The following is a 13,918-nucleotide window of genomic DNA, read 5'->3' as shown; positions in this document are numbered from 1 at the left end:
GCAAAGCTCCCTTTGACACAGCATCTGCTTGGGCTCTACCCAGCATCTGGGAAGGTAGATCGTGGGCAGAACAGGCCATGAGAGAACGGGTTTCTGGAGCAGGTAGTTCAAGGGCCAGCGAGACAAGATGCAAGAGGGGAAGAAAAGAAAAGCCAAGAGCTGGGTGCTCCTAAAATTTCCAGGGTCACAATGTGGTGGCCCCAGGCACAGGAGGGAGCAATAACTTTGTTCACCAGAGGCAGGAGCGGCGCAGTGGGGTGGGATATGCTCCTTCTCTCTCCTCCGCGTCCAGGGGATCTCAGCTCTGGTCCCACCACGGACCATCCCGCAGACCCCCCGGGGTCGCCCTGCCTGGATGCAGACGCTGCAGGAAGCAGCTGCACCGTTCCTGGAGCCTGCGAGCACAGACTTCGGGGCAGCGAGCGCCCGAGCTCGCCTCCCCAGCCTCCAGGTTGCAGGGCCAGCTGCTGGTCGGCTGCAGAGCTCGCAGCCCCATCCTCCAAAACGGGGGTGCCACTGACAGGGCTCTGCCAGGACAGCAGCACCAGGTGGGGTGTCCCCACCAGCCCCAGCAATGACACCCAAAGGGCTCACAGCTCCAGCCCCCAGCGTGGCAGCAGGACTGGAAAACTTACTTACCAGGCCCCAAAAACCCTTAAAAGTAAATAAATAAATAAGTAAAATGTCATCCCTGCCCTTCTCCCCCATCCTGAGCACCAGGCTCCGGTCTGCCCCTATCCCAGCTCCCCACCACACGCTTTCCTCGTGCCTCAGTTTCCCCCCTCTGCAACCTGACAGATAAAGGCGGGGGGGGGGAAGCTGAAGTGGGGGGGGGCGGCCCCCCCAGGCCGCTGGCAGAGCAGGGAGCCGCACCGTGCCCCTCCAAACCCCGGCCAGGGATTCGGCAGATCGCAGCCCTGGGAAGAGTGAGTCAGGGCCTGAGCCAGTGCCAGCCCCTGGTCCCGGCCCCCCAAACCCCCCTCCCTGCCCCCCCCGGGACCAGCAGCCAGCTGGGAAGGAACTGGTGGGGGACAGGGAAGGAGAAAGTGGGGGGGATGCCTCGGGAGTGCTGGGGGGGCTCGCTTTCCCCCAGCCCCCCGTGCTGCCCGGCCTGCCTGCAGCCACACGCCAACCACGTAGGTCTCAATGCATTTTTATTAAATTCTTACAAAACAGAATACAAAATTCTGGCATCAACAATTGTTATAAAGGAAAACTTCAATTCAGCTGTATCAGTTCACCTGGTACATACAGTAAAGTGCTTGTTTTTTGTGTGGTTTTTTTTTTTTTCCTTTTTTGTCTTTTTTTTTTTTTGTGTTTTTTTTTGTTTTGTTTTGTTTTTTTTTTTCATTTTTATTCTCCAGCCAGCCCCCAAGCAGAGGCTGCCATTGTACAAACCAACAGTGCGTTAACATGACTCTTGTCGAACCAGCTTTGGCAGTCTTCATCAATTGTAAAGTGGAGAAAGTTTCTCCTGTTTTGATAAAAAGAAGTTAGCTTCACAGTAAACGTTTCTAACCAGTTCTAAGTCGAGTTAGTTGGCTGAAGGAAGGGCGGGGGGGAAGGAGAGGAAGCCAAAATGCTTAAAATTTCCAGTTTAAAAAAAAAAAAAAAAAAGAAGTCTTTTTGAAGTTGGTTTCCAAGACAGATGCTCTATGGGTGGAGGGAAAGGCTTTGAAAGAAGAAGAGGAGGAAGAAGGGTGTTGGTGAGAGGGGGGTTAGGAGGTGCTGGACCGCGGGTCTGGGAGCATCTGTCTGGAAAGCACCCCGGGAGAGGCGCTGGCAGCGGGGAGGGGGTGCCCAGCCCCGGCCCCAGCATCTCCCCAGCCGAGCCCCGCGCAGCGCCGGGGCACCCAGGGCACCCCACCACCACCCCGAGTCAGGGCTACAGGCGGCTCAGTTGATCCCCCAAGCTCTAGAGGCATTTAAGGATCCTCTATAACCACAGGGACCCTGCCACGCACGCCGTCCCCCCCCAGGAGTGCCGGGTCCGCGGCCAACCCGAACCCCCCCCAGCCCAACCGCGAGGCCAAGCAACCGGCCAAGAGCTCGGATGTTCCCCGGCCCATCCAGCCCCTCGCTGCAAACCCCTGCAGCATCGCCCGGGGCTGCCCACGGGGGACGAGCTCCTGCACAGCCCCGGGTCACCCAGGCCACGCGCCAGCCCTCCGGAAAGCGTGTGTGTCCACGTACATAAAAGGGATAGGTCTTACGCGTGGGAAGAGGGGGAAACGCTGTTTGCCAACAAAAGCACGGGGGATGAAAAAAAAAAAAAAAAAAAAAATTTTAGAGATGTTCCCCCGGCTACCCCCTTCCCATGATTTCTTTTTTTTTTTTTTTTTTAAAAAAAGGCTGCAGCGTGCAGCATTAACAATAGCTTTCACAATACCAGCTCAAGGCATCGCGTACTGTACATCATTCAAGTATTTCTTAATATAAGACAACAAGGAATTATCTACAACTGATAAAACAAAATAAGCTATAAAAAGTAACAATGTACAATCGAGATGGTTTTGTTTTTTTGTGGTGGTTTTTTTTTTTTTTCCTTTAAAGGAGGCCTCTCCAGGGTGTCCCAGTGCCTGGGGGGGGGGGGGGGGGATCTCCCCTCACCGCTGCCCTGCTCCTCCCCACCCCACGCAGTGGGAGCGGGGGCACCCAGGGGAGAGGGCAGATCGCAAGTGCGAGGCATTTTTTGGGGGGGGGGGAGGAAGGGGGGGAAAAAGGGAAGTCACCCTCCCTCCCCGCTGGCGCCGCTTGGCAGAATGGCCAGGAAGGGCGAGAAAAAGACGGTCCCTGCCCCAAACTCCATCAACACCCGAGATCATCATCTCCCAAGATAACTCACACACACCTCCCTGAAACAAAAAAACAACATATATTGCATAGTATTGCTGTCAGCAGTCTTAAAATAAAAAGAACTTTTTTTTTTTTTTTTTTTTTGGAGACAGTGACTGCCCCAGGGAAGTCTCTTCCCCAGCTCAAAGCAAGCTCCCAAAGCCTTCACCTGTGCACACGATGGGCTGAGGCTGCTTTTTCAAAATATAAAGCTCAAAGCATTGAGTTGGAAGGGAAAGGAGTTTGCTAACAAAGGGGGCAGCCTCCCTCCCGGTGGGACAGGGGGGGTGGGTGCAGCCCCGTGGCCATGCCCACGGCGGGGAGCAGGTTTGCTGCTCTGGGGGGGGGGTGCAGGGGGGGGGTCTGGGGGCACTGCTCGCTCGCCTGGACGGATCCAGCCCAGGGCCTCGGCCCGATGCAGCACCCCAAGTCCTTCCCCCGCGCTCATTCCCTCCCTTCCCCGAAGCGAGCTCCGAGGCACAGGCACCGCTACGCGTGCAGACGCGTGACACGAACACGCAGGAACGTGGACGCACACGCGCGAACACGCCGACGCCCAGCTCTCGCCAGCCGCCCGGCAGCCCCGGCACTGCCCCGACCCCAAACCCTCCGGCCCCACATCCCCAGCCCTCCCCACGCTGCCGCCCTTGGGTGCTGCCGCCAGCCCGGCCGCTCGCCCACCAGCACCCCCAGCCCCTCCTGCCACAGCAGCCTCGGGGCCAGCCCGAAGCCACGCCAGGTCACGCTCCCGACGCTCGTGAAGGGGCGTCTTTCACTTTCCCTAGAGCATCCCACTCTTCCCAGAGGGGTTTTAATTTGGCTGCTCTGGCCCCCCTGGAGCCCTCCTCCCCCCTTGCACCTCCACGAGGGCACAGCCACTAGCAAGCAGCCCCCTCCCTAAGCAGGGGTGCAACACCCGACCCAGCACAGGAACACAGCCCCAGACGCCTGCGCATCCCCCCAGCTCTGACCTTACCCCCGGGGAGCCACCGGCCGGAGCACGGGAGGAAAGGAAGACATTTCTCCGTGCCCTGTAGAGAAGCACAGCTAGCAGATTAAAACCAACAATAATTAAAAAAAAAAAAAAAAAAAAGAAGAAAAAAAAGGGGGTGAATAGCTTATTCTGGAAGCGGGCTGCCGAGGAGAGAAGGCGGCTCGGGGCGCTGCTCCCTCGCTGGCACCGTCTCTCCCCGGTCCGAGCGGTTCCCTGCACAACGCCCACCACGTCCCCAAGCGCGGGACGGAGGGGTTCCCCGCACCCGGGAGGTGCCTCCCAGACCCCCAGGAAAGGGGGTTTTGTGGGATCTACCCCAACATCGGAGAAAGACCTGCAGCTCTGAAGGGAGGGACGAGGTTAAAACGCGACTCCCGCTGTTGAAAATGCGACCGAGGGTCTTTTGTTCACAGTATGAAATGAGCTGAAATCGTCAAAGCAGCCGCAGATACAAAGAGTCCTTTGGTGTTGGGGAGGGGTGAAAAAAAAGAAAAAAAGAAAAAGTCAGAGGAGAAACCAAGAGTCGGGAAACAAAAGTCCGTGTGTCTGTCAGATGTCCTTGAGTGTGCCCTGGGTGAAGCAACCTCACGCTTGATTTAATACGTTAAAAAATAAAAGATCTTAAACAAATCCTCCCACCCCCAGACCTACAAGATCAGCAAAACCTTGGAAACCAGCCACAGGGACGAGTCCTGATCTTGTCACTAGCCAGAAACGGTGGGGTTTTTGGGGTGGGGGGGTGGGGGGGGAAGAAAGAAAGAAAGAAAGAAAAGAGAGAGGAAGGGGACATGGGACACAGCAGGTCCGAGGGGCACAGCTCAGGCTTGGTCAGCCACCAGGACCAGGGGGGCCACCAGATGCTGCCCGGCGGCCACCGCCTTGGCCAGGCTGCTCTTCTGTCGCCGCTTGGCCAGCTTGGACTCGGAGGGGGGGGAGAGCTGCATGGCCCGTGAGGTAGCTTTGATGATGATGGGTCGTGCTTCCTCCTCCGCCTCCTCCTCCTCGTCCTCGTCGCGCCGCGTCAGCTGGCGGTTGACGGCGATGGCCTCGGCGGCGAAGGAGGTGAGCTCTTTGGCACTGCTGTTCCTGCGGGGAGGCAGGGGCTCAGGGTGGGATGGAGGGAGGGTTGGGGTCAAATATCAGGGTGTCGTGTGTGTCCCCCCCCCCCCCCCCCCCCCGCCTCGCGTGCATGCCACGCCGGACTGGTCAGGCACGAAAAGCCACGGCTCAAACCCAAATCACAAGCTGCAACCGCTGCCCAGACAGAAGGAGCTGTGGCAAGAGTGGAGAGCAGCCCGCAGGAGAGAGAAGGCAGGATTTGGGGGGGGCTGAGATGTGACACCCCCCCGCCACATCCCCAGGGCCACCCGCACTCACCTCTGCAGGATGATGGGGGTCGGCAGGGTGTTATCCGGGGCGCACTGCAATGAAGAGCAGCCGGTCAGAGCCGAGCACCCCGCGGCAAGGGGGGGGGGGGGGGGGTGTGTCCCCACCCTGGCTCTTTTGGGAGCGGAGGAAGGCAGCACTCACCCCCTGCACCCAGGGGTGCTCCAGGACCTGGGCTGCGCTGAGCCGCTTCTTGGCATCTCTCACCAGCAGCTTGGAAATGAGGTCTTTGGCTCCGAAGGAGATGTGCGCCCAGTCCTTGTCGGGAAACTCGTACTTCCCCTCCTGGATGCTCTCGAAGAGCATGTTCTGGGGGGGGGTGGGGAGAAATAAAAAGGGCTGAGCTGGGAGCGGGGCTGCCAAACCCCGGCAGCGGGTTTTGGCGATGTCGGGGTCCCCCCACGTTACCTGGCAGGTGTGGCACGCCTCGCCCCGGTCCCAGCCGCAGTCGGAGCCGCAGTGGCCCACGAAGGGGGGGTACCCGCTCAGCATGATGTACAGGATGACACCCAGGCTCCACAGGTCGCAGCGCTTGTCGTAGATGGACGCCTCCTCGTTGAAGGCTTCCACCACCTCCGGGGCCATGTACTCGGCGGAGCCGCACTGCGGGGAGAGGGGAGGGGGGGGGAAATCCATGGGGCAGAGCTGTGCCGGCTGAGGGGACTTGGGGGGGGGGGGGGGGGGGGGCAGGTCCTGCCAGAACGATGGGGCTGCACCCCCCTGAAATGAGGGTGCAGATGTGGCTGCTTGCCAGGTTTGCTCCCGGCCGGGCCGATCACCCTTGTTGGGTTTCCCATGGCGCGGGGGATGACGCACCCCCCCCCAAAAAAAAAAAATAAATTTAAAAAAGAAAATAAAACCCAAAAGCCCGAAGGGGTGGCAGCAACCCCCTCCCCCTGGGTTAACCCCATGGGGCAGCAGCGGGGAGGCCGGACTGAACTGGCTCAGTGGGGCCACGTCCATCCCATCGCCTGGGAGCGGCCGCAAAACACCGCGGGCAGGCAGCGGGCGCTGCCTGTTGCTCTGCCTGTTGCTCTGCCTGTTGCTCTGCCTGTTGCCCCCCTGCCTGTTGCCCCCCGGGCCGCGGTGCCGGAGGAGTTAACACTGATGCAAGGAGAGGCGAGAGCCAGCGGCCGGTTCCCCATCGCTCCGGGACTCTGGGGCTTTCCAGCCGCACGTGACCCGCAGCCCACGCGGGCCTCGTGACCAGGGGAGAAAAAAAAAAAAAAAAAAAAAAAAAAGCTGCAGCCAGCAGATAATCACCCCGGAACGTAACGAGAGGCCTCCTAACGAGAGGCCTCACCAGCCCCAGCAGCTGATGCCACCGCAGGAAAGAAAGAAAAAAAAAAAAAAAAAACCAACAAAACAACAACAACAAAAAAAAAAAATCACACACACCAAAAAAAAAAAAACGAACCCCAACCCCAAAACAAAACCCCCAACCAGCAACACTGTGCAGCAGGGCTTTAACCCTGCAGGGACTGGGGCGGCTGCCCCCCCCCCCCCCCCCATTGCTGAGACCAGGAAAACTTGAGGCACCTCAGAAATTCAGATCCTGCCCCAGGAGGAGGGGAAATATGGAGGCATGAGGGGGCGGGGGGGTTTTGGCCCCCCACCTCTGCTGTTGTGCACCCCCCCATCAGAAGGGTTCTGCCCTTCCCGGCAAGTGAGCGCCCCAAAAACACCGGGGTGCAGGGCAACACCCTGCACGGGGCCGGGGGGGCACGGGGAATGACATGACCTGCTGCTGGTGATAAAGGGGAGCAGGGCCAAGGGGGGGGGGGGGGGGGGGGCAGGCGCAGCATCCCCCCAGGAGGGTGGGACGGCTCCCTGCAACACCGGGGTCACCCCAGAAGCTTTTGGGGTGTCGACCCTGCAAGGCTCCCAAGCATCCTGCAGCGAGGGGGGGGGGGGACCCCAGCCCCCCAGCCCCCTCTCAACCCACAACTGGGGGAATCACGGCAGCCTCCCCAGCCCCCCCCCCCCCCCCCCCCCCCCCACCACCCCAAGCCTGACCCACTTCTCCCCGCGGCCGCCTCCGCCGGGGCTGGCTGTTGCTAAGGCTCTCGGCAGCCTGGGCTGTGCGCCAGCCCCCCCCCCCGCACCCCCCCCTGCATTATGTAACCGCATCTCACCCGCCACCGCGGGGCTGGGGGGGGGGGGGGGGGATGGACACACACACGCAGCGTCAGCAACAGGAGCAATGAGCAAAAGGGGGGGGTGTCCACTCACAGCCCCGGCCCCAAAGCCTGCGGGGAAGCTGGGGGCCCCCCCCCCCCCCCAGGGACAGCACACACACCCCCCCCCCCCCCCCCAAACCCTTGGGGCTTGCACACTTACCGGGGTGAGCAGCTCCGGGGTGGAGATGGGGGAGCAATCGCCGTTGAGTTTGATGCCGCTTCCCAGGTCAAAGTCACAGATCTTCACTGGGGAGACCTGGGGGGGGGGGGGGGGGGGAGTGGTCAGTGGCCACCCCCTCCCCTCCTCCAGCAGCCCCCCCGCGGGGGACCACAGCCTTGCTTTCACAGCCCAACTAACGCCTGGTCCTGTCATCCTTCGCAACCCCCCCCCCCGCAGCCCCACAGACACCCACCCCCCCAGGGGTCACCCCCCCCTTGCACCCACCCCCCCGGCTGCTCCCTGCTTACCTGGTCCGGGCTCTCACAAAGAATATTCTCTGGTTTTAGATCCCTGTGTGCAATTCCTGGGGGGGGGGAGGAAGAGAAGAGATCATGAGGACAAAAATCCCCCTCCTACAACACCTCCAAGGGGAAAGGTTCGGGGGTGGCACACACGGACCCCTCCCTCCCCACCCCCCCCAAACCACCACCTGCGTTTGTGGCAAAGGGCAAAAAATTACGGCTGGCCCCGAGTCCTGGCCAAACCGGAGGAACAGGCTCCGCACCACAAAAAGCATCGTGATGCAGCTGGGCTTGACCCTGCGTGCCCGGGGCCGGCACCCTCCCGGGGCGGGGGGGGGCAGGAGGATTCGGGGAGGCAGCACCCCCCCCCCCCGCCCCGTGCCCCCACTCACCTTTGTTGTGCAAAAAGTGGAGGGCGCTGGCGATATCCTGCACCACCACGCTGGCCTCCAGCTCGTTGAAGTGGCGTCTCCGGTGGATGTGGGTCAGGATGGAGCCTGTGGCCGGGCAAAGAGCAGAGTGGGGGCTCGTGGGGGGGTTCTCGCCGCCCCGGCTCCCCCCGCCTCGCCCCGGCACCACACTCACCTCCTCTCATCTTCTCAAACACCAGGTAAAACCTCTCCTCTTCCTCAAAGAACTCAATCAGCTCCAGGACGTTCCTGGGGGGCACAGCTGCATCAGCCCAGCATCCCCCCCCCCAAACTTCCCGGGGTTCCCCCCTCCCCACAGCCCCCTGCACCCCCAACCAGTGTGCATCCCCGGCCGGGGGTGGGGGGAGATGCGGGATGGGAAAATTGGGTTTCCAGTGATTGAAACCACACAGCCAGGGCCCCCCAGCTGCATTCCAGGGGGAGAGGGACTTTCAGCGCCCGGCTCCGCTCCCTAATTGCTCGCAGACCCTCCTGGCTCGCTCGCCCCTCTCCAGAAACAGCCCTGCTCAGCGGCGGGACGGCAAACGCCCCGGCTCCCCCCTCGGCACTGCTCCAACCCGGCTGCTGTGGCCCCCCCCCCCCCCCCCCCCCCCCCCGTCGTCATGGCAAAGCGCTTAAACGTCGCCTCGAGATGCTGCCGGGGAGGGGAGGGCGGCCTGGCTGCAGCCCATCGGTGTCTCGAGCATCAGCCCGGTCTCAGCCCACTCCCCGTGCCCGCAACGTGTCTGGGGGGGGGGGGGGGGGGACGGGACACGGTGGCTGCCCCACAGTACCTGTGTCCCTGGCACTGATAGAGCATCTCCACCTCCCGGAAGACTCTGCTGCGGATGTGTCCCAGGCGCTTCTCTATGATCTGAAACGCAAAGAGGGGGGGAGGCTCGGGGAGAGGCATCACTGCTGGGGAGGGGCTGACAACCACCCGCACCCCCCCCAACCCGGGCGGCGCTGGGGACCCCCAGGGCCGGGCGGAGGCGGGCGGGGGGGGGGGGTGCCTGAAGGGGTTAAGGCAGCAGAACAGGCTGTTCCCGGGGCTGTGCCAAGCCGCTCCCTCCCGGCCGGGGCCGGGGCCAAGGCGAGGTCCCTGCGACACGGAGAGGAGGGCGCTTCGCCCCACAGGGTGCCCACTCGCCGCCTCGCGTGGGGAGAGCCGGGTGCTCCCCCACCAGCCCCAGCCTTTTGGGGCGCACAGAGCGCCCAGCTGCCGCGCAGGCCCCCCCCCCCCCCCCCGCCGTCCCAGTTTCCCCACTGGGGCACCCAAAGACCTTTCGAGGGTGAGGGGGGAAGCCCAGTTCCCCCTGGCATTCAGCTGGATCGTGACACAGGGCCCATCCCAGCCCCCTCATGCCATGGCTGGGAGCCTGCAGGGCCACCCTCCCCAACCCCAAAAGCAGCTGGTTCACCCCAACCCCCTCCAGCACCCACGTGCTTGCAGGGGCACGGAGTCCTCCCCGGGGCAAGTGGGAACCGGTCACCCCATCGGCATCACACGCCCCTGCTTGCCCCGAGCCCCCAGACGCGTCACAAGCGTTAATTTAACCTCCCGTCTGCTCTAATTTACAGGGAGAGGGGTGTAGTTAAGGGGGTTGACCAAGGTCCTGGAGCTGGGAGGTAGCAGAGAATGGCGTGCCACCTTCACGGCCTGACACCGACACGCTCCTGCCCCTCTCCTTCCCCTCCAGCCCACGAAACCGTCGCCCTGTGCCAGCACTGGGTGGCTGTGGGAGCTGGGAGAGCCCACGGTGTGGAGGGCAGAAAGGGAAACTGAGGCAGGGGGTGGGAGGGAGCCGGGTCTGGAGCCCCGAGCGGCAGAGCTTTACCTTCACCGCGTACTCCTTGTTGGTGATGAGGTTAACGCAGGACTGGACTCTGGCGTGGGCCCCTTCTCCCAGCACCTCCTCCTGCAGCTGGTAAACATCTGGCAGGGGAGAGGCTGCCTGAGCCGCTGGCCCTGCCGCAGCACGGGACACCACGGCTGTCCCTTCTCCCCGGGCTGTCCCCAAGCCTGGGGACACCAGGAGGGGCCCCAGCCCTGCCCCAGGCTGGGGGGGACACCCCGGGGTCCCTGGGCAGCCCCCGCTCACCTTCAAACCTGCCGGAGAAGCTGTCGGTGGCTCTGCAGCGCTTCTTCTTCTTGTTCCTTTTCTTGGCGTCGGGGATATCGATGGGTTGACTTGAAGGCATGTCTGTGCCAGAGCAAAGCCACCGGTGTGAGTCCCCCCCGCCGTCCGCCCCACACTCCCCCAGCATCATCACCCCTGGGGCAGCCCCCCAAAGCCTTTGGGGGGAATGCAAAGGGCCAAGGCCCTGGGGTCTGGGACGGGAGGAGCCCCCCCGGGATGCAGCCCCGCGGGAGGGCACCTGCAGCTCACCGGGACGGGGCGGACACTCGAAGTTGAAGACTGGCTCCAGGTGGTTGGACTGGTCAAACTCCAGGTCAAAGGGGTTTTGTCCCTGCGGGGGCCAAGAACAGGAGTGAGGTGGTGGCCACCGGATCAGCCACCACCGGCTGCCCACACCGAGCCCCATACGGACACGGAGCCCGGCACACGCTCTGCTCACCCGCCCCACTGGTGCGGGACACCAGCTCATGGTGCCGCTGCCGGAGGGACATGGTGGAGCCCTGGGCAGAGCCAGAGGAGGAGGAGGAGGAGGAGGAAGGGTTCGACCACATCTGATGGGGATGGTGCTGCTGTGTCCTGCCTCCACGCCAGAGCCCCAGGCCGGCACACGGGGGATGGCGAGAGGGATTGGGGTGGGCCGCCCGCCCCAACCCAACCCCAAACCTCCACCCAGACCTGAGCTACAGTGAGGGGGGAGGAAGAAAAGCCACAGGGCAGGACGAGCTCCAGAGCCACCGCGCCGCCGGCTCCCTGCAAGGTCACGGTGGGCCGGAGCCCACTCGAGTGAACATGGTGCCCACCGGGCTGCGAGACACCACGACCTGGCAGGATCAGGCCCCACCCCAAACCCCTCCCCTGCGCCCCGGCTTGGCAAAGGACATGGGAATTGCTGCCTCCCCCACCCCAAACCCCGGTGGCTCCGGTCCCAGCGCCCCAAAAGGGACGTGGGGACCCTCTGCCCCCCCGAGCCGCCCCACAGGGCAGAGCCAGGGGGGCGAAAGGGCCCCGTCCTCTCCAGGGTTACGAAATCTGTTTGGGTGGAGGTGGCAGGTCCCGGCAGCGTTCCCAAACCCGCCCCAGTGCCCCGGTGCCCGGGCCGGCTGCCAGCCCCAGCGCGTCGCAGGAACAGCAAACCCCGGCCACCGCTGCCAGAAACCGCCCGAAAGCGCCTGTTTACTGCTGGGGCAGCTCTCGGGGGGGGGGGGGGGGGGGGGGGCCGGGGAGGTCCCCACCGAGGGGTGGGGGGGCTGTCACACCAGCAGCACCCCCTCACCAAGCACCATTCCAGCTCCTGCCCAGCATTTTGCCAGCTTCCCTACTCCCCCCCCCAAAAAAAATCTGAATTTGCAGAGTGCAGCAGTGCCCTTTGGCTGCCAGCCCCCCCTCCCCAGCCACAGCCCCTGCGTCAGGGCAGCCGCCACCCCCCCCCACCGCGACAAGAGACTTCAGCCCAACTCCCTGCACCGTGGGCAGGATGCGACCTCGCGGGGGGAGCAGCCAGGGGGCAAACGGGGGGCACGGGGCCCTGCCAGCTGCCGCAGCACTGACACACAAAAGGTTTGGGGGATGGGAGACGCGGGGCGGACGCTGCGCACCGGCTCCATCAGCACATCCGAGGTGTCCCCTGGGCCCGTCCTGGTCCCGAGCCACCCGGGGGGGGGGGGTGTGTGTGTCAGTGGGGAGGGAGCCAAACCTCGGCCCAAAGCCTTAAAAGCAGGATTAGGTGTCAGCTAAAATAAGCCGGGCAGGTTTCGGGTGCGCTCCCAGCATCCCTCGGAGCGCCGGGAGCCAAACTAAACAAAGATCCCACGGAGCTGCTGAGCCGCACGCTGGGCCAAGAGCGAGCGTTGAGGGGAGCAGCACCCGGCAGGATTTGGCCCCCATCCCCCCCCCCCCCCCCAACCCCGACAGTGACCGGGATGGCTGCGGGGTGCCTGGGCTGACGGTGCCGCGGCCACCCCTGGGCGCAGCCGCAGCCCTGGGCTGGAGAACGTGTGCGCAGCCGTGCCAGGATCGGGCCCTCGCACAAGCTGTTTGCACAACAGGTCCTGGGCCGGGCTGGGCCTGGCGAGCCCCTGCAGCCCCCCACCCCCCCCCCGCGCTGGGACACTAGGGGCAAATGGGTGCAGCTGGGGGGGGGGGGCGGGGGGACACGACACACGACAGTGCAACCCACCCACCCACCCCACGGAGGACCCTGTAGGAGCTGCAGCAGAGCGAGCAAAGCCTTGCTGCAGCATCCTAGTGCCCGCTCGGGGGGGGGGGGGGGGGGGGGGGCGCCGGAATCTGCAGACCTGACCCCCGGAGCACCCCGACCCTCGGGGTGGTGAAACGGGGGGGGGGGGGGGGGAGGGGTCTCGCTGCCCGGGTCCGGGTGGCAGCGCCCCCAGCGCTTCCCTCCTTCGGGGGGGATTGGGGGGGGGGGCGGCTCCCCCCCCCCGGGCAGGGGATGCGGCGCAGAGCGCTGCAGAGCGCAGGATCCGGCCGCCGCGGGCCCGCACCCGCCCTGCCCGCAACCCAACCCCGGTGCATCCCCCCGAGCCCCCCCCCCCGGGTGGAGAGGAGCAGTCCCTTACCTTGAAGGAGCGGTGGAAACCTGGGATCTCTGATTTCTTCTGCACCATCTTGCTGCGGGGGGGGGCGGCGGGGGGCGGCGTTGCTGGGAGAAATGATGGGGGGGGAGCGGAAAAAAAAAAAGAAACAACAACAAAAAAAAAAACCACAAAAAAACAAAAAACGGGCGGGGGGGGGGGGGGGAAGGAGGCGGAGGGACGGGCAGAGCCGGAGGGGAGTCCGGGGGGTGGCCGAGACCTGCGGGGAGAGGAGCGGGGGGGGGGGGGGGTGTCAGGCGGCTGCGGCCCCGCCCGGAGCCCGCGGCCCCCCCGGCCCCCCCGCGCTCACCGGCGCGGCCCCGCAGAGCCGCCGCCGCTGCTGGTGGAACCGCAGCCCGCGCCGCTCCGCTCCGCTCCGCTCCGCTCCGCGCCGCCGCCGGGAGGGGACGCGCCGCCGCCGCCCCCGGCACCTTTATAGCGGCGGCCCCGGCCCCGCCCCGAACCGCCCCGAACCGCCCCCGCCGGGCGCCGCCGCCCCGGGCCGGGGACACCCCCCCGGGGGGACACACACACCCCCCCGGGGACACACACCCCCCCCCCCCCGCCCCCCCGGGGACACACACACACACCCCCGGGGGGACACACACCCCACACCCCCCCCGGGGACACACACACACACCCCACACCCCCCCCGGGGACACTCACACACACCCCCACCCCCTCGGGGACACACACACACACACCCACCCCCCCGGACACACACACACACACACACACCCGGGGGTACACACACACACACCCACCCCCTCGGGTTCACACACACACACCCCCCCCACCCCCCCGGGGACACCCCCACACCCCCACCCCCCCGGGGACATCACACACACCCCCCCACCCCCCCGGGGACACCCCCACCCCCACCCCCCCCGGGGACACCCCCCCACCCACCCACCCCCCC

The 13,918-nt window shown here is 64.6% G+C and overlaps 1 protein-coding gene across 3 annotated transcripts; it reads right to left on the bottom strand.

Moving 5' to 3' along the window:
• Nucleotides 1-1,137: 1,137 nt before the first annotated feature.
• On the bottom strand, nt 1,138-13,383 carry MKNK2 (MAPK interacting serine/threonine kinase 2). 3 transcript variants are annotated; one of them, XM_042794946.1, is made up of 15 exons: nt 13,310-13,383; nt 12,985-13,219; nt 10,658-10,739; nt 10,370-10,471; nt 10,106-10,203; nt 9,062-9,141; nt 8,443-8,516; nt 8,250-8,354; nt 7,864-7,919; nt 7,556-7,651; nt 5,624-5,818; nt 5,360-5,524; nt 5,207-5,250; nt 3,812-3,866; nt 1,138-2,855 (listed from the first exon to the last, which is right to left on the bottom strand). In XM_042794946.1, the coding sequence occupies exons 2-15, from the start codon at nt 13,030-13,032 to the stop codon at nt 2,607-2,609; spliced, it is 1,449 nt and encodes a 482-aa protein (XP_042650880.1). In that variant the 5' UTR covers nt 13,033-13,219; nt 13,310-13,383; the 3' UTR covers nt 1,138-2,606. The 3 variants fall into 3 exon arrangements, with proteins under 3 accessions (XP_042650880.1, XP_042650882.1, XP_042650881.1); XM_042794948.1 differs by lacking the exon at nt 13,310-13,383 and having other exon boundaries at nt 2,708-2,855; nt 3,807-3,866; nt 12,985-13,156; XM_042794947.1 differs by lacking the exons at nt 1,138-2,855; nt 3,812-3,866; nt 13,310-13,383 and adding an exon at nt 4,208-4,915 and having other exon boundaries at nt 12,985-13,155.
• Between the last annotated feature and the right edge of the window lie 535 nt (nt 13,384-13,918).

The sequence above is a fragment of the Tyto alba genome, unplaced genomic scaffold (assembly GCF_018691265.1).
Source record: "Tyto alba isolate M040663 unplaced genomic scaffold, T.alba_DEE_v4.0 Super-Scaffold_20000042, whole genome shotgun sequence".
Classification (NCBI taxonomy): Eukaryota; Metazoa; Chordata; class Aves; order Strigiformes; family Tytonidae; genus Tyto; species Tyto alba.
The sequence above is the reverse complement of the archived record's forward strand: the minus strand, read 5'-3'. Positions and strand labels throughout refer to the sequence as shown.